General features: G+C 38.2%; 1 protein-coding gene across 14 annotated transcripts in view; it reads left to right on the forward strand.

Moving 5' to 3' along the window:
• Positions 1-25,013, forward strand: part of Herc1 (HECT and RLD domain containing E3 ubiquitin protein ligase family member 1) — a 169,001-nt gene that overhangs the window by 114,770 nt on the left and 29,218 nt on the right. For 8 of the 14 annotated variants that reach the window (XM_063265523.1, XM_063265527.1, XM_063265524.1 and 5 more), the window contains 17 exons: positions 4,328-4,444; positions 4,938-5,169; positions 7,166-7,290; positions 8,903-9,123; positions 10,020-10,288; positions 11,103-11,155; positions 11,782-11,982; positions 12,885-13,059; positions 13,934-14,204; positions 14,298-14,511; positions 15,468-15,724; positions 16,771-16,898; positions 18,315-18,442; positions 19,767-19,967; positions 21,099-21,229; positions 22,227-22,426; positions 22,612-22,717. In XM_063265523.1, the coding sequence (XP_063121593.1) occupies positions 4,328-4,444; positions 4,938-5,169; positions 7,166-7,290; positions 8,903-9,123; positions 10,020-10,288; positions 11,103-11,155; positions 11,782-11,982; positions 12,885-13,059; positions 13,934-14,204; positions 14,298-14,511; positions 15,468-15,724; positions 16,771-16,898; positions 18,315-18,442; positions 19,767-19,967; positions 21,099-21,229; positions 22,227-22,426; positions 22,612-22,717 (3,029 nt within the window). Of the gene's footprint in view, positions 1-4,327; positions 4,445-4,937; positions 5,170-7,165; positions 7,291-8,902; positions 9,124-10,019; positions 10,289-11,102; positions 11,156-11,781; positions 11,983-12,884; positions 13,060-13,933; positions 14,205-14,297; positions 14,512-15,467; positions 15,725-16,770; positions 16,899-18,314; positions 18,443-19,766; positions 19,968-21,098; positions 21,230-22,226; positions 22,427-22,611; positions 22,718-25,013 lie in introns of those variants that run through there. The other 6 variants (XM_063265529.1, NM_001420916.1, XM_063265525.1 and 3 more) reach the window with 4 other exon arrangements.

Raw genomic sequence — 25,013 nt, forward strand, 5'->3', positions numbered from 1 at the left:
GTATTGGTATGAGGTCTTCTATGAAGGTCTGATAGAATTCTGTACTGAACCCATCTGGACCTGGGCTCTTTTTGATTGGGAGACTTTTAATGACTGCTTCTGTTTCTTTAGGAGTTATGGGGTTGTTTAAATGGTTTATCTCTTCCTGATTTAACTTCTGTACCTCGTATCTGTCTAGGAAATTGTTCGTTTCCTCCAGATTTTCAAGTTTTGTTGAATATAGGCTTTTGTAGTAGGATCTGATGATTTTTTGAACTTCCTGTGATTCTGTTGTTATGTCTTCCTTTTCATTTCTGATTTTGTTAATTTGGACACACTGTGTCCTCTGGTTAGTCTGGCTAAGGGTTTATCTATCTTGTTGATTTTCTCAAAGAACCAACTTTTGGTTCTGTTGATTCTTTGTATGGTCTTTTTTGTTTCTACTTGGTTGATTTCAGCTCTGAGTTTGATTATTTCCTGCCTTCTACTCCTCCCAGGTGTATTTGCTTCTTTTTGTTCTAGAGCTTTTAGGTGTGCTGTCAAGCTGCTGACATATGCTCTTTCCTGTTTCTTTCTGCAGGCATTCAGCGCTATGAGTTTTCCTCTTAGCACAGCTTTCATTGTGTCCCATAAGTTTGGGTATGTTGTATCTTCATTTTCATTAAATTCTAAGAAGTCTTTAATTTCTTTCTTCATTTCTTCCTTGACCAGGTTATCATTGAGTAGAGCATTGTTCAATTTCCACGTATATGTGGGCATTCTTCCCTTATTGTTATTGAAGACCAGCTTTAGCCTGTGGTGGTCTGATAGGACGCATGGGATTATTTCTGTCTTTCTGTATCTGTTTAGGCCTGTTTTGTGACCGATTATATGGTCAATTTTGGAGAAAGTACCATGAGGTGGTGAGAAGAGGGCATATCCTTTTGTTTTAGGATAGAATGTTCTATAAGTATCTGTTAAGTCCATTTGGTTCATGACATCCGTTAGTCTGTCTATGTCTCTGTTTAATTTCTGTTTCCGTGATCTGTCCATTGATGAGAGTGGGTGTTGAAATCTCCTACTCTTATTGTATGAGGTGCAATGTGTGCTTTGAGCTTTAGTAAGGTTTCTTTTATGTATGTAGGTGCCCTTGAATTTGGAGCATAGATGTTTAGGATTGAGAGTTCATCTTGGTGGATTTTTCCTTTGATGAATATGAAGTGTCCTTCCTTATCTTTTTTGATGACTTTTGGTTCAAAATCGATTTTATTCTATATTAGAATGGCTACTCCAACTTGCTTCTTCAGACCATTTGCTTGGAATGTTGTTTTCCAGCCTTTTACTCTGTGGTAGTGTCTGTCTTTGTCTCTGAGGTGTGTTTCCTGTAGGCAGCAAAATGCTGGGTCCTCGTTATGTATCCAGTTTGTTAATCTCTTTTTTTATTGGGGAATTGAATCCATTGATGTTGAGAGTTATTAAGGAATAGTGATGGTTGCTTCCTGTTATATTCGTATTTGGATGTGAGATTGTGTTTGTGTGCTTGTCTTTTTGTTTTGTTGCCAAGACGATTAGTTTCTTGCTTTTGCTAGGGTGTAGCTTGCCTCCTTGTGTAGGGCTTTACCATTTATTATCCTTTGTAGGGCTGGATTTGTAGAAAGGTATTTTGTAAACTTGTTTTTGTCATGGAATATCTTGGTTTCTCCATCTATGTTAATTGAGAGTTTTGCTGGATACAGTAACCTGGGCTGGTATTTGTGTTCTCTTAGGGTCTGTATGACATCTGTCCAGGATGTTCTGGCTTTCATAGTCTCTGGTGAGAAGTCTGGTGTGATTCTGATAGGTCTGCCTTTGTATGTTATTTGGCCTTTTCCCCTTACTGCTTTTAATATCCTTTCTTTGTTTTGTGCATTTGATGTTTTGAGTATTATGTGACGGGAGGAGTTTCTTTTCTGGTTCAATCTATTTCGAGTTCTGTAGGCTTCTTGTATGTTTATGGGCATCTCTTTCTTTAGGTTAGGGAAGTTTTCTTCTATGATTTTGTTGGGAGTCTTCACTCTCTTCCATACCTATTATCCTTAGGTTTGATCTTCTCATTGTGTCCTGAATTTCCTGTGTGTTTTGGGCCAGTAGCTTTTTCTGTTTTACATTATCTTTGACAGTTGTGTCGATGATTTCTATGGAATCTTCTGCTCCTGAGATTCTCTCTTCTATCTCTTGTATTCTGTTGGTGATGCTTGTATCTATTGCTCCTTGTCTCTTACTTTGGTTTTCTATATCCAGGATTGTCTCCCTTTGTGATTTCTTTATTGTTTCTATTTCCGTTTTCAATTCCTTCACCTGTTTGATTGTGTTTTCCTCTTATTCTTTCAGGGATTTTTGTCTTTTTTCTTTGTAGTCTTCTACTTGTTTACTTGTGTTTTCCTTCACTTCTCTAAGGGAGTTCTTTACATCTTTCTTAAAGTCCTCTATCATCATGATGAAATGTGATTTTACATCTAGATCTTGCTTTTCTGGTGTGTTTGGATATTCAGTGTTTGCTTTGGTGGGAAAATTGGCCTCTGATGATGCCATGTAGTCTGTTGCTTGGGTTCCTGCATTTGCCTCTCGCCATCAGGTTGTCTCTGGTGTTACCTTGTTCTGCTATTTCTGGCAGTGGCTTGACCGTCCTATAGGCCTGTGTGTCAGGAGTGCTGTAGACCTGTTTTCCTGTTTTTTTCAGCCAGTTATGGGAACAGAGTGTTCTGCTTTGAGACGTGTAGTCATTCCTGTCTACTGGCTTTCAGCTTTTCCTGTGGGCGTGTGTCCCTGAGTCCACCAGGCAGGTCACTTGGAGCAGAAAAGTTGGTCTTACCTCTCGTCTCAGGCCTGAAGTCGCTCCTTGGGGCTGGGTTTCAGCTCTCTGTGAGGGCAGCAACCAGAAGGGCCTGTCCCTACTTCGGGGTCCTTATGCGCAGGGGACCCTGATGGTGCTAGGTGTTTTCCTCTAGAGTCAGAAATGTGGGCAGAGAGTAATCTCCTTTGGTTTCTCAGACGTGTCTGCCCCTCTGAAGGTCTAGCTCTCCCTCCGAAGGTATTTGGGTGCAGGGAGCTGTTTGACTGGGTCCCTTCAGATCTGGGCGCAATCTGGACCACAGGGCTCCTGCAGCTTGCGTGCCCCTATCTTTCTGTTCCCAGAGGCCCTATACAGTTTCCTCTGGCCAAGGATGAGGGGCAAAGGTGGGCAGAAGTGGTGGTTTCTCCTGCCCTGCACTCTCAGGCATGCCCCCACGTCTGTACGATGAGCTCTCTCCCATGGGGTTTGGGAGCAGGAAGCTGTGGACCATGAGAACTATATTTTTAAACTGAGCCCTTTCTGTGTTTTGAATTGTAGATTAAATTATACCCATTTGGAGAGGAGTAACATGTCTATCAATCACATGCCCTCCCTTTCTTAATAAGCCAATGTTCAGTGCTAAAAATGTCTTTTCTAAGTGTAGTTTTAGTCATAACCGACACAATTGCATCAAAAGGAAACATCAGTGGAAACCCAAATCGAGGGGCTTTATACAAAATAACTAGACCGTGATTCGTCACATATCACAGTGGTTGGCCAGCAACTCAGGAATGTGAGGCAGAAGGATCACAAGTTCTAGATCATCCTGAAAAACTTAATGAGGCCTTGCCTCAAAATAAGAAGTAACAAATAAACTGGGAGAGTGCTTGCCTAGTATGTTTAAGCCCCTGAGTTCAATCTCTAGTACTAGCAGAGTCAAACCAAGGAGCTTAAGGAGACCAAAGATACTTAGTAACCAGGTAAAATTCACAGATGATCCTAGGTCCCTTGCTATAAAAAGCATTTACCAGTATATGTGGCGAAACTAGACTGAGAACTGGGTTAAATGATGATATTGTTAATCTCCAAATTCTGGCTGTATTTTTATAAATTGCCTATTGACATTCAGAGAAGTAAAGTACCTGGTTTGCTTTTACCTCTACAGTAGTTCAGAAGAAAAACTTTTCTTTGTGCTCATCTTGCAAATTTTTGTATATTGTAATTTTTATAATGAACAGATTTACTTAACTGTACAACAGCCCTATATTGCTATGAGAAGTTTGGCTTCATTTATGGTTTTAAACAAACAAGCAATCAATTCAAATAGTCAATCCTCTCGATTGGACTTGCCTCAGAATCATCTTTCTTCCTCAGGCCCCTGAGTTCTAGGATTCCTGACATGTTAACTCCATACCCAGTTTTGTTAATCACATTTTAACAGTAAATTTGTATTGAGTTTGAATAATTTTAGGAAATTGAAGTATCATAGTTGCCATGTCTATTCTTTGCTTGTGGTGTCTAGTATTTAAACCTATTTTGTTCTTCCTTCTGCTTCAGCCTTGTCAGACCCAAGCAGCAGACTTTCGACGTCCCCACCTCCCCCAGCAATTGCAGTTCCCTTACTGGAAATGGGCTTCTCTCTCCGACAGATTGCCAAAGCCATGGAAGCTACAGGTAAGATATGTTTTATACTGCAGTATTTATAGATTCAAGAAGTCCTAAATGTTATTGAAGGAAGAATTCTTTAAAGAGGTCATAAATCTTGTTAAGATCTTTTAAAAGACATTTTTATTTGAGAGAGAGAGAGAGAGAGAGAGAGAGAGAGAGTGGTGTGTGTGTGTGAGAGAAAGAGAGAGAGAGAGAGAGAGAGAGAGTGCAGATGCCTGTGGAGGCCAGAAGAAGACATTAGGTCACCCTGGACCTGGGGTTAGAGTTGGCTGTGAGATGCCTGACATGGGTATTTGGAATGGCAGGGTACTGGTAATGGAACTTGTATCTCTAGAATAGCAGCAAGTGCTCTTAACTGCTGAGTCATTTCTGAGCCTCTCAAGATTTCAAACAGCAGATCTATTATAAAATCATCAGAACAAACACTCATAAACTAATAACATAAGACATTGATTATTTTATCCAAATTCAGTGTCAGACAACATTTCTACTTGTGTAGGTGCTCGAGGAGAGGCTGATGCCCAGAATATCACTGTTCTTGCTATGTGGATGATAGAGCACCCTGGGCATGAGGATGAGGAGGAGCCCCAGTCAAGCAGCACAGCAGACTCCAGACATGGAACAGCAGTTCTGGGAAGTGGTGGGAAATCAAATGACCCTTGTTATTTGCAGTCACCTGGAGACATACCGTCAGCTGATGCTGCTGAAATGGAGGAAGGTTTTAGTGAAAGGTAAAATTCTAGTTTCTTTATTTCTGTCACTTGTGTCCTAACTATTGCCGCTAAAACTCCATTTCTTTCCCATCATAAATGCTTCTACTGCTTTATAAATTTAATAAAAATAAGAAAAGAGTGAGCCAGGTGCTGGCGGTGCAAACCTTTAGTCCCAGCACTTTGGAGACAGAGACAGGTGGATCTCTGAGAGTTTGAGGCCAGCCTGGTCAACAGAACAAGTTCCAGGACAGCCAAAGCTACACAAAGAAACCCTGTCTAAGGTCTTGAGTTCAGTCCTTAGCACTGCTAAAAAAACCCACAAAAACCGAACTGATATAATTAGTGAATTTGATAAGAATAGATTTTTTTCTGTCCCATTTTAAATTCATATGTCCATTTATTTTAAAGTTTTCTTCAGTGTTGGGTATCAACTACCAAGTTATACATGCTAGGCAAGTATAACACTGAGATATAGAGATATATTTCCAAATCCTGTTGTTTTTACTATCTAGTATTACATGTTCCTTTTTTTTTTTTTTTAAGTTGTGAAAAGAGTTCTGGAGTATATGTACCCTATAATGAGATATAATAAAATATCCTAAAATTTCTCTTAAGATCACTTTCATTTTACAATTTTTATGACTATTTTCTTTTAATTTTTTACATGTATAAGTATTTTGCCTTCATGGCCTTCATGTGTGTTTATGCACCACCTTCTTGGCTGTTGCCTGTAGAAACCAGAACTGGGTAGGTTATCAAGGCTTAAGTTTTATGCAACATGAAAACTTTTTAAAAGTTCCATGAAATTTAATTTGAAATATCTGTTTCTCCTCAGCACAGATTCTCTATCATTTCAGGTATTAAGTATTTAATTATCTAGGGTTTAGTTTGAAGTTTTTGTTTTTTTGTTTTTTTTTTTTTTGCTGTGGGATTTGGATGATACTCCAGGCTTTTCTCTCTAGGCAAAGCTCTCTACAAGCCACTTAATCACTTCTGATCCTGTTTGATTTTGGAGATGAAATAGTCATCATTTTACTGTTGAAAGAATTGAAAATCAGATAAAATTAGCACCCAAGATGCAGCATTCGGCATACCTAAAATAGAGAGTTTCACAAGGGATGGAAAATGAAAGTTTTGTCATGATCTAAGGGGATAGATAGCTCAGTGGTAGATGCTTCTGGTATGCTAGCGAGACCCTGGGTTTAATCGTCAGCAACTCTTCTTCACCAAAAATGCTTTATGCAAATCATGTCCATTTCCTCTTTCCTCATTTTTTTTAGAAAAGAGATGATTTTATAGCTAAAGACACTGAGAATGTCAAAGCAAACAAACAAGAAAAACAGTTCTAAATATGTTATCATGGTATTCTATAAAATGTCTTAATTTTTATTTAAAAAAGTTTTAAGTCTTAAAAACCTGTTTAAGGCGTAATAGCTCAGTTTGTAAAGTACTTGCAGCCTGAGTTTAATTCCCAGAATCCTTTTTTCAAAACCTAGGCATGGCTGGGTGTAGTGGTACACACCTTTAATCCCCAAAGATGGAGGTGGATCGCTATGAGTTTAAGGCTAGCCTGATCTACGTATCATGATTTCTAGGCTAGCCAGAGCTAACTACATAGGTAGGCCCTGTTCCAAAACACATACACAAATACACACACGCCACCACCACCACCTGGATAGGTAGAGATGAGTGAATTTCCAGGCAGCCAGCCATCTAGCCTCCTTTGTTAGTTCCAAGGCAGTAAGAGACCCCATCTCAGGGGGAGAAAAGCCAAAAACAGTAGCTATGGAACAACACCAGATTATCCTGCCAGCCTCCATACACATTCTCCTGCACTCACACATACATGAGCATTCACACAACACACAGAGACACATGCAGGAGCATACACAAACTATTTTATTCTCAGTGAAATTTGGAGAAAAGGGTTATACCACAAACAAGCTTGTACTTCTGCTTTCCTTTCATGAGAGCTTTAACATTTTTTTTGTTGCCGTCACACTTGCTTTTGTAGCCCTGATAATCTGGATCATACAGAGAATGCAGCTTCTGGAAGTGGACCACCAACTAGAGGTCGCTCAACAGTAACAAGAAGGCACAAATTTGACTTAGCAGCTCGCACACTGCTTGCAAGAGCAGGTAATTATTTTTCACATGCCTCTCGGTGAAAGATCTCTCTTTTTTTTTTTTTTTGGTTCTTTTTTTCGGAGCTGGGGACCGAACCCAGGGCCTTGCACTTCCTAGGCAAGCGCTCTACCACTGAGCTAAATCCCCAACCCGAAAGATCTCTTTTAAAAACTTTGTCCAGAAGCAGGACAAAGATACAAAGTACAGAAGAAGATACAAAGTAAAGAATTAAGTGAACTAGTGATGCTGTTATTTAGTGGAACAGCAGTTTGCATATAATTTTGTACTCTGTATAATTTCACTAATCGCAGCATGCATTCATAGGATTACCTCTAGGCATCAGAGGCTATGGTAGCCACTTGCAGATTTTGAAAGATTTTGTAGCTGCCTTTATAGTCATAATTTGAGAAGTGACTTTTAATGTTTAGCTTCAGTGATCAGAAGGTTCTAGGAGGGACACTATACCACACAAAAGTAGGCACTGTTTTTTCTGCTGTACTCTAGATTTAGATCCTTACCACTAGGCCCTAGGGAAGCAAGAATAAATTCTCTTAATACATTAGTAAATTTCAGGATTGACTTGAGAACATGGGAATATATTTTCTTTTTGTTTGGTGGTTTTTATTATCCTGGCAATTGGAACCAGAGCCTTGCACATTCTAAGTAAACACTTCACAGAGGTGTATCTGTATTCTATTATTTTACCACCACCACCATCACCACCACCACCACCATCATCACCATCACATCATCACCACCACCATCACCATCATCATCATCACCACCACCACCATCACCACCATCATCACCATCACATCATCACCATCACATCATCACCACCACCACCACTGCCACCATCACCACCACCACCATCATCACCACCACCACCACCACCATTACCACCATCATCACCACCACCACCACTGCCACCATCATCACCACCACCACCATCATCACCACCACCACCACCATCATCACCATCACATCATCACCACCACCACCACTGCCACCATCATCACCACCACCACCATCACCACCACCATCACCATTACCACCATCACCACCACCACCACCACCATCATGCTAGGGACTACACCCAGGGCCTTATGCATACTAGGCAAGTATTCTACACTAAGCTATATCCTAGCCACAAGGAAATATATTTCCCAGACTGGAAACTATATTGCCCATTCATTGTTAAAAAGAATTTAATTATTAAAATATCAAACATAAGTGATGATACAGTCATTTATGGGAACCATGAGAAAGAAATTTGAGACTTGCTTAAAAAATATAGGCCAGACATTACCATAAAATGAAGAGAGGTGAATTTAAAAAATTGAATCTGGAAGAGTAATAATAAGTAATGTTTATAACAAATAATATTTATAACTTAAATAAAAAGATAACATCTTAAATTTTTTGTATGTAGTAACTTATTTAAACTTATCAGTAGTCTGAGAGATAGTATACCTTATATGATAGTTGTAATTTGAGATTTATGGTTTGGAATCCAAAGAAGTAGCTTAGGTAGGTTCTCTTCTACATGTGTGGCAATTAAGAACTGATAAAATAGAATTATTTTATTCATGCAAATAAAATGCCTTTTTTGTTTTGTTCTGAGCGGGGTTATACCGCTCTGTGCAGGCTCACAGGAATCAAAGTCGGAGAGAAGGAATATCTTTGCAGCAAGACCCAGGGGCGTTGTATGACTTTAATTTAGATGAGGAATTGGAAATTGATCTTGATGATGAAGCAATGGAAGCTATGTTTGGACAAGACCTGACCAGTGACAATGATATTCTGGGAATGTGGATCCCAGAGGTACTGGATTGGCCTACCTGGGTGTGTGTGACTGCAGCGGGGGCTGCTCTGACTTATTTTCCTGCCCTCCTGTTCATACAGCTTGCTAACAGCAACCTTGCCTAGAGTTGAAAGAGCCTTACATCTCATCCTGAGGTTTGGGGATTTGATGCTTGAGCATTGTGTTAATACTTACAAACTGATAAGAATGTCTCTATTGTTGCTTTCTCTGTGGTTTATGTCTTCTCTCCCACCACCAATGACTAGAGCCATACTGTGGCGTGCTTCATTGTGATGTTGAAGAAAAATGCCAAAACTTGACATTAGGCCCTAGTACAGTGCTGGGCTGTATAGCATGATTGCTTTAATCACATTCCTGTCTGAGTGCATGCTCTTGTCCTTCATAGTTTCTATTTAGTTAGTGTAAGGCTCATGTGGAAACCAATGCCTACCCAGGTTTTATAATACCCCTCATCCAGGGACAGAGTTCATGTAGCTTTATGTGTATATACTATCCAGCATTACATTTTTATAGTGGAACTTTAAAGCTCATCGATGTGAACTTTTTATCTACTTGGTTAGATTAATAACATAAATGAATCAAAATGACATCTTAGAAATTCAGAAAATAGGTCTTATTTTATGGCCAGGTAAAAAGTGTTTTCACTAGAGAAGTTTTTTAATGGTTTGAGATAGATTTAAATTACTGAATTTAATTTTTTTCAGCAGTATAATCTTAATTTATAACTTAAGCAAATAGAAAACAGCAAGAGCACCTTCAGATTATGTGGTCTGAATTCTGATTTGAAAGAAAATTATGTAACACTAATGACCATTGTTGAAATACTATAGGATATTAAAAGTAGCTAGTTTTAATCACAAATAATCTCCCTCTTACCCTAAATGACTATAATTTGGTATAAAATCATTTCGTACAGCATGTTTGTGAGTCTGAAGACAGGGAAGAAGTGGTCGTTTGTGAACTTTGTGAATGCAACGTTGTCAGTTTCAACCAGCACATGAAGAGAAATCACCCTGGCTGTGGGCGCAGTGCAAACCGCCAGGGGTATCGCAGCAATGGCTCCTATGTGGATGGCTGGTTTGGTGGTGAATGTGGGAGTGGAAATCCATACTACCTGCTGTGTGGCAGCTGCAGGGAGAAGTACTTAGCCCTCAAGACCAAGACCAAGACTACAAATTCTGAAAGGTACTTGAAATAGTGTTATATATATCAGCTTCCTTGCATGAGAACATTCCACTCTGTTAAAACATAAAAACTGACTGCGCTCGTGCTCTCTCTCCCCCCCCCCCTCTCTCTGTCTCTCTGTCTCTCTGTCTCTCTGTCTCTCATGTAAGGAATTAATTTTGGCTGAATTGGGGGCAGAGCATGTGAAGGTCAAAGAATTTCATTCCCAGGAGATTTGGAAGCCATTTTTGTTTTGGTTCCCTAGGCATAGTGGCATGGCAGCAGGTCCTTCACGACAGTTTGACTCTGTTAACCATTAGTGTCTTGACAGGTTGTGATCAGAGTCCCCATTTTAATTCTCAGAGGTATAAAATCAAATTTTCAAATGAATATTTTTCACCATATTTCTATTACCTTACTAGGATGTTTTTCTTCACAAAAGAAAAATAGTTTTGTTCAAATGAGCTTCTGTTGGGGGTGGAGGGTAGAGGCTTTCTTTATATACTTAACCTCTAGTGTACAACTGTTAAGTCTTTGGTGCTTCATAGGACAGAGTTTGGTTAAAAGAGTTATTGAAGGTGACCAGAAATGTCCCTAGGGTTTTTTCTCTTTTTCCTTTTTTCTTTTTCTTTTTTTTTTTTTTTTTTTTTGATAAAACAGCCATTATCTGTAAACATGTGTACAAACGATAGTTTTTACTGCATTTGTCCTATAACACGAGACAATTTTATTTTTTGCTGCTTTATTAATGAACTCTTATAATATTCTAATGACTTAATTTGCATTTGGGTACTAACTGTTATATAAAACACGATATTCTTCATGTTTGGTGCAGGTACAAGGGACAAGCTCCAGATCTAATTGGCAAGCAGGACAGTGTGTATGAAGGTAGTTGTTTGTTTCCAGAGCTTCCTTATTTCATACGTATTTTTGTGAATACTTCCTGCTTAACATCTGCTACTAAATTTTACCCTCATGTGCATTTGTGTTTATGTACATATTAACTAGAGCTCTTCCTAAGTGGGTCTGAGGTTGCTTGATAACAGCATTCCACACCTGAGAGGAATAGGAGGAAGAAAGAACCCAAGCTCAAACGTCAGCTTTACTACAAAGTGCTGATTTGTTTGGAGGTGTTTTTTTTTTTTTCCAGAATAGGAAAAAAACTAACATTTTAAAGTTTTTCTATCCTAATTGTGCAAAAAAAAAAATTAAGATGAGTACAATTTGTTTTCTAGAGCATTCATTTGCTTGAATATATATTATCTGAGCCCTTTTTGAATAATTGTAACATTTGCTGTTTCTTCGAGTGGACTTTATTCCACTCCCCTCTCTAGTAGTCAATCTCACATACCTCAGGAATGCAGCTTGCTCAGGTCTCCAGGAGATGGCATTGTGTTCATTTTTTGGGCATCCTTGAATATTTAAGATGATTTTAGATTTATCTTAACATAATCGCTCTTACCAGAACTATGCCATGTTTATATTCACATGCCATATATTTATTTAAATTCCAGAAGACTGGGACATGTTAGATGTTGATGAAGATGAAAAACTAACAGGTGAAGAAGAATTTGAATTGCTTGCTGGACCACTTGGTTTAAATGACCGGCGAATCGTGCCAGAACCAGTTCAGTTCCCTGACAGTGACCCACTGGGAGCATCAGTAGCAATGGTCACAGCTACCAACAGTATGGAAGAGACTCTGATGCAAATTGGTAAGCTGAAAGGCTGATTATCATTAATTTTATTGTTTGTTTTAATACTTTTCTTACGTAAATAGTAAAAGTAATGATTTAGTCCCACCTCATACCAGCAAGTCTCTTTGACCATTTGGTTGGGGAGGAATACTGAATATATGTCAGAGGTTTGACATGAGGTTTTTCTTTTTCTTTCTTTTTTTTTTTTAAACTCTATTCTTTTCCACCTTATTTTTTGAGACAGGGTCTTTCACTGAACCCAATTGGAGCATATTGATTTAGTTAGACTGACCAAGTTCACATGTGCAACACACACACACACACACACACACACACACACCAAAATTTAAAAATTGGCACTATCAGTGACTTAGTTCTTTATTTGTATTCAAGGCATATTTTATTTCTATCTTTCCTGGTGCTGGAGAGCTCGATCAATGGCTAAGAGCATTGCTGCTCTTGTAAGAAAATCCTGGTTTCTGTTCCCAGCTTCTACACTACAGCGTTGCTTATAATGTCTGTAACTCCAGTTCTAAGGGATTTGTTGTCCTCTTCTGTCTTTCTTTGGCACTGTTCACATATAGTGCACATATATACGTGTAGGATATATATATATGTATATATATGTATATGTATGTATATAATATTTTTAAAAACTATGCCTATATCTCTTAATTCAGAGGTGACACATAAAAAGAATGAAGAAAAACAAACATGTATTTAATAGAAGATCTCTTCTATTAACTCAGAAATCTCTTAAGTTTAATACCTTAAGGAATTTTCTACTAGTTCTACGTGAGCAAACATTGTTTTGCTGTATTTCTTTGCAGACTAGATCTACATAAAACAAGGGAGAAAAATTCAGTAGTCCAGATGCTTTAGCTTACTTTTTTGAAAACTGAAACAAATTCTGCTTTCAGGTTGCCATGGGTCTGTGGAAAAGAGTTCCTCTGGCAGAGTAACATTAGGAGAACAGGCAGCAGCCCTTGCAAATCCTCATGATCGAGTGGTGGCTTTAAGGAGGGTGACTGCTGCAGCTCAAGTCCTTCTGGCCAGAACCATGGTCATGCGAGCACTGTCTCTGCTCTCAGTCAGGTAAGTATCATTGTGTCAAGTGATGCAGTTGACTTCTCATCACTTCTCAATACACAGGAGTCTGATAGGGGATATGAGAGAGTTTTTAAACCTTGAAAATATATTGTTGAATAAATTTAGGTTGGTCTTAGTCATTATTGGTATTTAGTTAATATTTGGCTTTTTTTAGAGTTGAAATAGTGCCAATTTAGTAAGTCAGCTGCATATATTTTTTTGTTGTTCCAGAAACTGGAAATTAAGCCGTTTCTGTAGGTACGAGGTAGAAATTAAAGAGTTATCTAGTGTTTCTGCAGAACTGATATAAAGAATAAAAATAGATAAAACTCATTTTCAGCTTTAGACAATAGACAGTGGTTACTTCTGAAGTCACAGTGGCTGTGAAGAGCCCTTAGCAAGCTTCTGAGGTGCTGCTAGAGTTCTGTTTCTTGACAGAAGGTGGCTATTTGGGGATTTCCAGGATGAAGGTTTTATGTTCTATAAACATTGCTAATACCATATTCCAGTGACTTAGTGATAACTCCTAGTGCATACAAGAGTCATGAAGGAAAAAAGGGTAGACGATCATTTCAGTTTTGCATCATGTTTTGCTTTCAGGACATATATACTGGTATAGCCTTTGTTTGATTTGGGTTTTTGATGATGAGGATGGTTATGTATGTGGGATTCAAAACTGCCCCTTAAGAAACCTGTTTTGTGGGGTTGGGGATTTAGCTCAGTGGTAGAGCGCTTGCCTAGCAAGCACAAGCCCTGGGTTCGGTCCCCAGCTCCGAAAAATAGAAAAGAAAAAAAAAGAAAAGAAAAGAAACAAACCTGTTTTGGAAAAAAAGAAAAGAAACCTGTTTTGTCTATCTGAAGTGCTGTCTTTTCCTGACAGTGGTTCCAGTTGTAGCCTGGCTGCTGGTCTTGAGTCTCTGGGGTTAACAGATATCCGTACACTGGTTCGGTTAATGTGCTTAGCTGCAGCAGGGCGAGCTGGCCTTTCTACTAGCCCTTCTGCCATAGCCAGTACCTCAGAACGTTCACGAGGTGGACACAGCAAGGCCAGCAAGCCCATTTCTTGCCTGGCCTACCTGAGCACAGCAGTGGGGTGCCTGGCCTCAAACACTCCAAGTGCTGCAAAGCTGCTGGTGCAGCTGTGTACACAGGTAAGAAAGCTGTGGGAATTCCTGCTTTGAAATTAAATCTTTTGTTCCAAAAACATATAAAAATTAAACCATTTATCCTACTTGCCTCTTCAGAACTTGATTTCTGCTGCAACAGGTGTCAATCTCACCACAGTCGATGATCCAATTCAACGGAAATTTCTACCCAGCTTTCTCCGTGGAATTGCTGAAGAAAATAAGCTTGTAACCTCCCCAAACTTTGTTGTAACTCAAGCCCTTGTGGCACTATTGGCAGACAAAGGGGCCAAACTGAGACCTAACTATGATAAGACAGAAATAGAAAAGAAAGGTAGGCTTCACACTGTTCAAGTACAGTCTTCCATAGATTTAAACCATGTCTTCAGAGGTGTGACTTTTGCATTGTTGTGTGTAATAAAGGACATTTTTTAAGTTTGGAATATAAAAAACTTAGAGAGATAGCTTTGGGGTTTTTGTGTTTGTTGTGTTTGTTTGTTTGTTTGTTTGTTTTTGAGACAGGGTATAATTGTGTAGTCCCAGGTTAGCCTCACGCCAGCAGTCGTCCTGTGCCTCTTGTGTGCTGGGATTACAAGCTTGCACATACATTGAAATAAATATTAGAAAATGTACCAATTAATGGAGTTCCAGATAATGACTTGAATCAACATACATGGTAGGGTTCTTTAACCCTAGTTAAAATAATAAGGGTACTATTTTGAAGATAACACTTTGAAAGGACTACTTAGATAGTAATTTAACCTTTACTCCAGTGAAGCACATTTTAAGTGAGATTGGTGGGCTTTGGGATTGATTGATCTAATTCCTTTACTAGCTGTTAAAATTCAGTTTTTAAAACTATTTATTTATGTCTTTGGTATTGGCTAAGTATTGGAACCCAGGGTCTAGCACGTTCTGAGCATGTGCTCTGTCACTGAGTTGTAACCCTGGTAATGTCCCTGGTAAGCTGTTTTTTAAGCAGCAGACACTAGGTTGTTTATTCTTAAGGGCCCATTGCCTTTGCATGGGCCAGAAGATTATGTCTGATATATTTCCAGTCTAAGTCCTTAGAGCAAGGACTGTTTATTGATGTATAATAAAATATTAGTTTGCAATGAATCAGATCTATTATAGAGTTTGATGTGAAATATTTTATATCTTATATTCATATCTTAGTAAAATGATTGCTTACAAAAGAACTAATTTATAAAAGAAATGGGTTAACCCATTTTTGTTTGTTATCACCACCAACTCTCACCTGGGCATCATTTCATTGTTTTGTTTAAGCAGGTTTTATTGCCCAATTGTATGCCCATCCTTCCTATGATCCTTCTGCTGTAGGCCCTCTGGAGCTGGCTAATGCCCTGGCAGCCTGCTGCCTCTCCTCTAGGCTGTCCTCACAGCATAGGCAATGGGCTGCTCAACAACTTGTGCGTACTCTTGCTGCACATGACCGTGACAACCAAACGGCTCCACAAACACTCGCTGATATGGGAGGAGACCTCAGAAAATGCTCTTTCATCAAGTTGGAGGCTCATCAGAACAGAGTATGTAATTTGAAATCAAGTGTGTTAATTAACCTGTCTGACTGTTCAGAGTGTAGGTCTCCATATCTCTCTGTGTGTCTTTTTCTCACACACATATACAGGATTGCCAAGATTTGCCTAGTAGTTGCTAATTCTAGTTTCTTTGTGTGTGGGTTAACAGAAAGAAATCAGTTCCTAAAAGATAAAGACTTATCTATGCAACAAGTACCTGATAAATTGTAGCTGATTAATCTAGTAGGCCCTGAATTTTTAGGAAGCAAGTAAATGAATTAATCAATTTAAAGTCACTTACATAAGCTATATTACTTTTAGAATAGTTATTTAAATTTTTTTAAAAAGAAATTTAATGTGTGTAGGAGAAAGGGTTTGTGACTATAAGTGCAGAGCCCATGGAGGCTAGAGTTACCAGATGCCCCAGAGCTGGAGTTCAGGAGATTGTGAATTGTCCAGTGTGGGTGCTGGGAACCAAACTTGGGTCCTCTGCAAGGCAATAATGGGCCTGCATGTGGCCACTGAGCCATCTTCAGCCCCTTAGGAAATCCACACACTGACTGTGTGTCATCTGGAAGGGTGTGAGAATGTGTGTGGCAGCTGGACTCTGCCTCTTGGAGTCATTTGTTCTCAGTATGTTTGAATGTTTATCTTTACTGAATTAAATATTTAGACAGAATTTTACTAGGGAGCCAGATAAGGTGGTTCATGGGGTAAAAGTGCTTACCACCAAGCCTGATATGACCCAAGGGGAGCCCCTAATAAAGGAGAGAGCCGACCCACTCAATTGTGACTACATGCTCACTGTGGCATGTGTGTTCTCCCCTATAGAGATGAAAATAAAAGTTTATAAAAAAGACTTTAGTATGTCTTAAGTAATTTGAGAGAGATTGAGCATAGTACTCTAACACTGTACTTCAAACGAGTATTTTACAAGGCATTGAAATGAAACCACATATATAGAGTAACATGGATTTTATTTTGTTATAGAACTTCAAATGATGAAGTTCTTTAAATCAAAAATTGGCTTGGCTTATTTCTCTTAATTTTTCTAGGTAATGACATGTGTTTGGTGTAATAAAAAAGGCCTCTTGGCTACCAGTGGCAATGATGGCACTATTCGGGTGTGGAATGTTACCAAGAAGCAATACTCCCTACAGCAGACCTGCGTGTTCAATAGGCTGTGAGTGCTGGTTCTCGGTTAACACTGGGGCAATCTTTAGCATGCCTCACTGGGTTATGTTAATGTAGTCCATTCTCATTAAAACTTTAAAGGTTTTTCTTTTAGAATAATATTTCTAAATCTCCAGAATGTATATTTAACTTTCCATGGTAGTAATTCAGGAAATAAAACTTAAAATTCTATTTAGAACAGAGCTTACTAGTAAATACATGTTTAGTCATATCAATTAGTATACTCATTTCCATTGGTCTTCAGTGGTTATTTGGGAATTAGAGTAGTTGCTTCTGTGTCAACATGTTGCATCTTTATAGTACTGTAGCTAGCTGTAGGTATTTTTTTTTAAAAAATGATTTAATAAATTTTATTATAAAAACTTTCAAATAAAAAAATCACACATTGCAATTAGCCAAGCCTAAAGCCTGTGCATCTCATTGAACTTCTGTACAATCAGACAGCCACATAGAACAGCAGCTGTGATGTTTCACACTAGATTTTACACTAATACTACTGAATATATTTTTATGTGCTTATCAACCCAAAAAGATGGAAACTCCATAGCAGAGTTAGAACTAAATCATAATTGGCTTTGTATCTTCCTGTATAACTTATGTCGTTACCCACATTTAGTCCTTCCTCATCTCATAATACCTAATCCTTTTGTTCGCTTTTCTGCAGATTACACTATACCCACACACACATTTGTTTGCATATATTATTGACTAGATTCTACATATGAGGAAAATCATGTGTTTTTTCCTTTATGAGATTGTTTGACCTCACTTGATATTATACATTCTAAGTCCATCCATTTTCTTACAAATTTTATTATATATTTTTATTTGGAACGGAATATTATTCCATTCTATATATATATATACCAGATTTTTTATTACCCGTTCATTTGTTGATAATAACTCGGTTGTTTCCAATTCTTTGTTACAGTAAAAAAAAAAAAAAAAAAGAAAGAAAGCTGTAAATATGTGAGTATAGATATCCTAGTAGTATAGTATGGAGTTCTCAGTGTATATGCTCAGTGTATGGGCCATATAATAGATATCTTTTAATTTTTGAGAATTCTCCAAAGTAATTTCCACAGAGGGAGATTAATTTACATCACCACCTCCTTTTCTAAGGAGCGGAGAAATAAATTTGGCATACAGAAATACTCTGAGTAGTAACTCTGTTTACAACCCATATCAATTCCAATGGTTTTTGCTGACAGATTCTGTCCTAATTATGAGAAATAGTCAAAGCATCATTCTTTCTCAGTTGATATTTTCTATAGTGGCAAATACTGTTGACTAAGAATACTCTATGACAATAGTCTGTATGCACCCCTTGCTTCAAGGTTTGAAATATAGCTTACTAAATTTAGAAGTGGGGATGGAAGTTGCATACTCATATGTTTCATTTTAGGGAAGGGGACGCTGAGGAAAGCCTTGGGTCACCCAGCGACCCAAGCTTCTCACCTGTTTCCTGGAGTATCAGTGGCAAATACCTTGCTGGGGCTTTGGAGAAGATGGTGAACATCTGGCAAGTTAATGGTAAGAGTCCTGCAGCTGCAGTGAGTGCCGCTTAGCCTCCCTGTCGCTTACGTCTCGGAAGCACCAGCTTCTCCTTACCTAGAAGTCCATGGATGATTCTGTGAAAACACTGCATATGATGTACCTCCTGGAAGCTTCATTCCTACTTGTGTAAACCAAAAGTTCTTTTCATGCAGCATTAAGTCAGCTTTTTTAAAGCTATGTAATTTTCAGTCATTTGAAGTAGCTCTATCACTTATGTTTCTTTCAGAGATAAAATTTTTTATTAGGTTTCACACTTTATTCTTTCTATTTATCCATCCATCCATCCATCCATCCATCCATCCATCCATCCATCCATCTGTATACATCTGCCAGGGTGCATGTATGGAAGTTGGAGAACAGCTTGACATTTGTTTTCTCCTTCCACCATGTGGATCCTAGGGATTGAACTTAGATCATTAGACTTAGCTGCAAGTGCCTTTACCCACAAAGCCACCTCAGTCTCCCTTTTTTAATTTTTATTGTATCTCTCTAGGGCATAAAAAATACTGTTGTAATTGTAGACTTACTAGTATTTGTTTATTTTTATATATTTAAGAAATGACTGTTGCCATTCACAATAGTAGAGGAGTAGCTAGCTAGTCTTAGTTGTAGGTAAATTATTCTTATCAAGTGGGTTTTCAATAGTTATTATGAGTCATTGAGCATAAAGGCCCATGGAATTTCAGTACTTGGAGAGTGGAGGCAGGAGGATTGCTGGAAGTTGGAGGTCAGCCTGGACTACATTATGTTGCTTGTGTCAAAAACAAGTAAACTAAAAGCAGAAGTGCCTTAGTGATGGTGCCGTCAGCCTTTTCCCAGTGTCCTGGGAAAGATACATGCCGATTTGCCAGCAATAGGAAAGCACTTAAGTGTTCGCCATTTGCTACTAAGTTTATTCCTTTATTCTGACATCCTTGGAAGTTCTTTGTTCTGTAAGTAGTTATAGACTGTTGGCTTAAATGATATGCAAGACATGAATAAGATCTTGTTTTCACAGACCTTTAAATTCATAGGCTATTGTGAATTGCAGAGTGCATTAACTACTAGCTAATAATATTTTTCTTGTTCTTTTTTGAAATTTCTATTCTTAATTTTGAAGAGATTTATCTATCCCATGCCAACTAGGGATTGTGATCTGTCATCTTTATCTATTTGTCATATATAGACTAGAGTGGCTTTGAACTTACAAAGATCCACCTGCCTCTGGTTTTTGATTGCTGGAATTAAAAATGTGTGCCACTATGCCTGGCATGTGTTCCTTTTTTAAGAGTAAAATTCATTAACATTTCTCCCTCTGTAGGAGGAAAAGGATTAGTAGATATTCAGCCTCACTGGGTGTCTGCCCTGGCTTGGCCAGAAGAAGGTCCAGCTACAGCCTGGTCAGGAGAGTCTCCAGAATTATTGCTGGTGGGACGGATGGATGGATCTCTAGGACTGATTGAAGTTGTTGATGTGTCCACTATGCACCGCCGAGAACTGGAACACTGCTATCGAAAGGATGGTGAGACATTTACTAGTCAAGAGAGTAGACCAGTAGACAAAAGGGTTTTGGTTGAATATTAACACTGAGTGAGTGTTACTTTGGGTTTGCTTTCTAATATTTCCACTAGATATTTGATTTTAATTAGTTATTGAAACTTGTTTCTCTCCCTTTGTCTCTCTGCCAAAGAGAAATTTCACTTTGTTATATCATATTAGTCATTCATCCTTTGTGTGAATGATTGAACCTTTATAACCGAATGTAAATATCCCTTAAAAGTTAGAGCTATGGAATAGGAAGAATCATTGGTAGAAACAAGTTAACACCTGAGTAAATTAAGGAAATGGGGGGAGGGTAGAGAAGGAAGGTCCCTGGACCAGCAGATGACACAAAGTTTGCCTCTGGTTTTTCTTACTGAGTACGTTTGAGTCAATGCATGTCTTATTAGCAAGTTTTTATTAGTTATTTGGGGGAATCAAGTAATTTCGAGGTCACGGTGCTGATTTGTATGGTACTCTATTTGACAGGAGAATTGTTTGCCATGTTTTGGGTTTGGGTTTTTTACAATCCACTTTTAGAAATCTGGTAACTTCAGAGGGTTCAAAGGTTAGAAAATTTTAAAAGACTTGGAAGGAAAATCTTCCCATCTGCTCACCCTCCCCCCATCCTGCCCTTAAGGTACCATTTTCTCCTGCTCAGCTTTTCAGTATACAGAAAAGCAGTGGTGATTAGATACTAGGATTAGACATCTTGAGAGCCTAGGAACTCTGACTGTTGTATCAGAAGGATACAACAAGATGATTTTCTATGCCTTATGCTACTTCACTTCTCAGTTTCATCATAGATTCTGTCTCAAAAGAAGAACATAGTGTTGTGTCTTAATGCCAACCAAATTGTTACTGTCTTTCTTTTTTTTTTTTTAATAACTTCCTGGGAAAGAATGAAATGTCAGAAGTGAGGTAATTTCTTTCACTCATAACTAACATTCTCAAAGTGGGTTACACCGGTTCTATGCTACAGGCTCAAATTGGTTAGCTGTGTAAAAGTTTTCTTGCCGCGGTGGTCAAAGCACAGATTTTTTTTCTTCAAAGCATCTATTTAGATGTCTAGATAGTGACAAATCCATTTTTTCTTGTGTTTTTATCATGGTAGTATCTGTCACCTGCATTGCTTGGTTCAGTGAAGACAGACCATTTGCAGTAGGATATTTTGATGGAAAATTGTTAATGGGAACAAAAGAACCACTTGAGAAAGGAGGCATTGTTCTTATTGATGCGCATAAGGTAAAGGCCATCTTCTCTATGATTGCTTTTCTTGTTTGTTTTTTGTGTTTTTTTAAATTGTGGTTTGGAAGTAGTATCTTCAACAATATTTTGCATTGCTTATGATTTAGTATTCTATCACTACACAAAATATTTTGGCCATGTTTTCATATGAGAAAAAAACAAACAAAGCTACCTTAGAACTGAAACCAAAAGAGTGAGATAGGAGTGCCCTGTGTCCCCATTAATGCCAGAACTTCCACTGATTTCATGCTTCCTCATAGGTTTTTACAGGGCCATCCAGGCCAGTGACACAAATGCACATAACCAGGACTTGGGAAGATGTAGGAGGAGGACTATAAAAAACCCACAGAGGTTTAGACAGATGGTTTATAGTTTAAGAGCACTGGCTAGGCTCCGTTAGGCTGCAGGTTCAATTCCCAGTATTTAATATGGAAGTTCACAGCCATCTGTAACTACAGTTCCAAGGGTTCTTGTGCCCTTTTGTGGCCTCTACAGGCACCAGGCATGCCCATAGTGCACAGACGTGAGTGCAGGCAAAACACTCATACACATAAATTAAAATTATAAGAAATTAAAAGCGGAAAAGTACAGCTATTAAAACATGTAGACATAAACATGCCCTAGATCCTCCTAAGCATTTTCACCAATTTGGGGTGAGGGACCCTTTTCCCCCTGTTTGGTTTCCATCTTTTCACATTGTGATGTAGTCAATAAAATGATTCCATACGTACACATACAAAAGAAAGGTACTATATCTTTTCAGAGCTATATTTTCATAATTTATATAACTTAACATTTATTTAGCTTTATTGTAATGTAGACTGTATTTAAGGTCGATTTGATTAAGATCAGGAATGATATGAAACGATCTTACTCATCTAAAAATCTTAATTTTAATGCAGTTGAGTTATAGAAGCACCATCCACAAACTAATGAATATAAAGTACGCACTGTGAAGCGAGTATCACTCTGATTTTTTCCCTATAATTTTAAGGAAACTCTTGTTAGTATGAAATGGGACCCAACAGGCCATATTCTTATGACATGTGCCAAAGAAGAAAATGTGAAACTCTGGGGGCCTGTTTCAGGATGCTGGCGCTGTCTGCACTCACTCTGCCATCCATCCACTGTAAACGGCATCGCCTGGTGCAGCCTTCCAGGGAAAGGATCCAAGATGCAGTTACTGATGGCCACGTATGTTATAAATTTGTGTGTGTGTTGATCTTTATGGTAGTGTAGATTGTATGACTTTCCAGTAATCTCGATTTAGTGTCTATTACTAGTTTTATAATGTATAATGCCATAAAATTACTTAAGGGAAATAAAGGATTTTTAGATTTTCATTTGGTATGTTCTTTTTTTGTGATTTTTCTTTTAAGTGGCTGTCAAAATGGCTTAGTGTGTGTCTGGTGTATTCCTCAAGATACCACACAGACCAGTATGACCAGCTCAGAAGGATGGTGGGACCAGGAATCAAATTGTCAGGTAATATGTGGCTGTTGAAGACTTTACCTGAAACCATAGTACACGAACTCCTCACTGAAGCATTTGTCCTATACCTGAAGGTCATGATCCATCAGGGAAATGTAAATAATTGTTGTAATTGTATGCTTTCTAAGTTCATGTAATTTTGGTTACAGTGAGGTGTTTAAGTGGTGATCATGTTGACGATGAATAAAATGGATGTTGTGGATGTGCTTACTGATCCTGAGTGAGTCTGGTACAGTGGTGTGACACTGGGAATCCCATCCAGAGTGTCTGCTATCAGTGTTAGACCACTATGTTATGTTTGTCTCTGTTACCTGCATAGAAGGTTATTTTGAGTGAAAAATCACAAGCTTGATACTTACAAAAGCATCTAGACAAGATATATAAACTCATGAATCTGGGAGTCAGGAAGTATGGAGTAGAAAAAACGTAGACAGAAACCAGCCATGAAGCACACATACCATCTCAAGCCAGACTTCTCCAACTTCCCACTCTCAACCTCTTCCTCTAAGGAACTGTTACATAGCCTGGTGTGGGTCCATAAAGTAGGCGAGAATAGCAACCATTCATTGATTAAAAAATCATAATGAAATTTATTTTAGAAAGATTCTTTGATATACATTTGATACTTTCATCTATTAAAGAGGAAAGCAAATTTACATACTTATGGATACGTGTACTTTTTACATTAAAGAATTAGGTCTCAGCTGAGTGTTTGATAGGGACACAGAGCATCTTCAGTGGATTTTTAGAGGTGATCAGTTTCCAACTTTATAATTGTCAATACTAAGAATACTTTTGCATAAATATATTTACAACTATTTAAAACCATTTTAAAATTTTTGGAAATTATGTCCTAATTCTTAGCCAAAAGATTTTTTTAATGAAAATTTTCTCAGTGGCTTAAACAGAAAATTTTAAAACCACATATTCAAACAGGTTACAACCCAAAGATATACTAGTTTGATATTTGCCAGGAACAGCAATAGGAAAATACAAAAAGACTTTTTTTCATACTTAAACCATTGCATTTCTGTAAGTATAGAACACTTTGTGTGTAATAATCGCTACAATTCATAATATGTAATTTCAAATTTTAACCAAAATGTTTCATAAAACCCTCAAAAGTGTTGCACAGTGTGACAACATGCACAGTATCAGGTCAGAACCAAGGCTGTAGTAAGGTCATGAGATGCAAATGCAATTGTCACCAGAGACACCTTGCATCACTATGTGCTTCATGTTGCCAGATATTTCAGAGCCTCAGAGTTCAGTTACTAACCCCATTTACTAAGTGTTGATATAAAGTGCTCAGCTGCTGCCAAGGCTGATTGTCACCTCCCTAGAATTAAGCCTATTCGTAACAAAGTAGCTAATTGTTTTTAATACAAGCCAAACCACATACTATTTTAAGTAAAACCTCCAAATAATTAGATACTAATATTAACATTTTACAGTTCTTAAAAAACAAACTGAGTATCTGATTAAACTGAATATCTGAACCAGTTTGCAGGTCCCATTTGTCTTTGATACAAATGCCCCTTGAAGAAGTTCTCTTTAGTGGCCTTTGGGGAGATGAGTGTCTTAAGGGAAGGAGTAGTCAGCTGTGATAGGAAGGTACCACAGACATAGAAATGAGATCAGTAAAGATAAACATGGCTTACTCCTTGTCCAAGTGAGTTGCCCTGTGCACTGACTGGCTTTAGCTTCCTCACTTCAAAACCTGGCAGAGCAAATAGGTTGACTGGACATTGTTTAACTGCTCTAATGGTGGTGGGACCTGGAAGGATGGAGCCTAAATGAGACAGACTAAAGGCTTATGCAATAGCTAGTTTTATTCAGAGAACCAGATAGCGTGTGCTCCAGAGGTTAAGAAGAATCACCCGAGTATATTTGTGTAAGCCACACATGGCAGAAATGTTTTCCCACTGAAGCATATAAATAACAATAGCCAGTTGTAATGAATAATTTGAAGTAAACTCACTCCCATCTGCTACACCTGGGAGGGAACATGAAAACACAATCCAAGAACAATTTTGTTTTTAGAAGAAACTGAGGTAACAAGACTCTGTCTTGTTTTTGTGGAGTTTTCTTACAAGCACTCAGAATTTCCTTTTCACAACTCCATTCTTGGACCAACAGGCATGGTGTTACCAGACAGAACTGTCAGCCCACAATAGGGAAACCTATTTGTATAGAGTAAACACATGCAGTTCATAAGTGTTAGGTAAGAAAATAAAATTTACATGGAGTTAAATTTTGTAAATAAAAGCTATTGTTCACAAGCAAAAGT

The sequence above is a fragment of the Rattus norvegicus genome, chromosome 8, assembly GCF_036323735.1.
Source record: "Rattus norvegicus strain BN/NHsdMcwi chromosome 8, GRCr8, whole genome shotgun sequence".
NCBI classification, from domain to species: domain Eukaryota; kingdom Metazoa; phylum Chordata; class Mammalia; order Rodentia; family Muridae; genus Rattus; species Rattus norvegicus.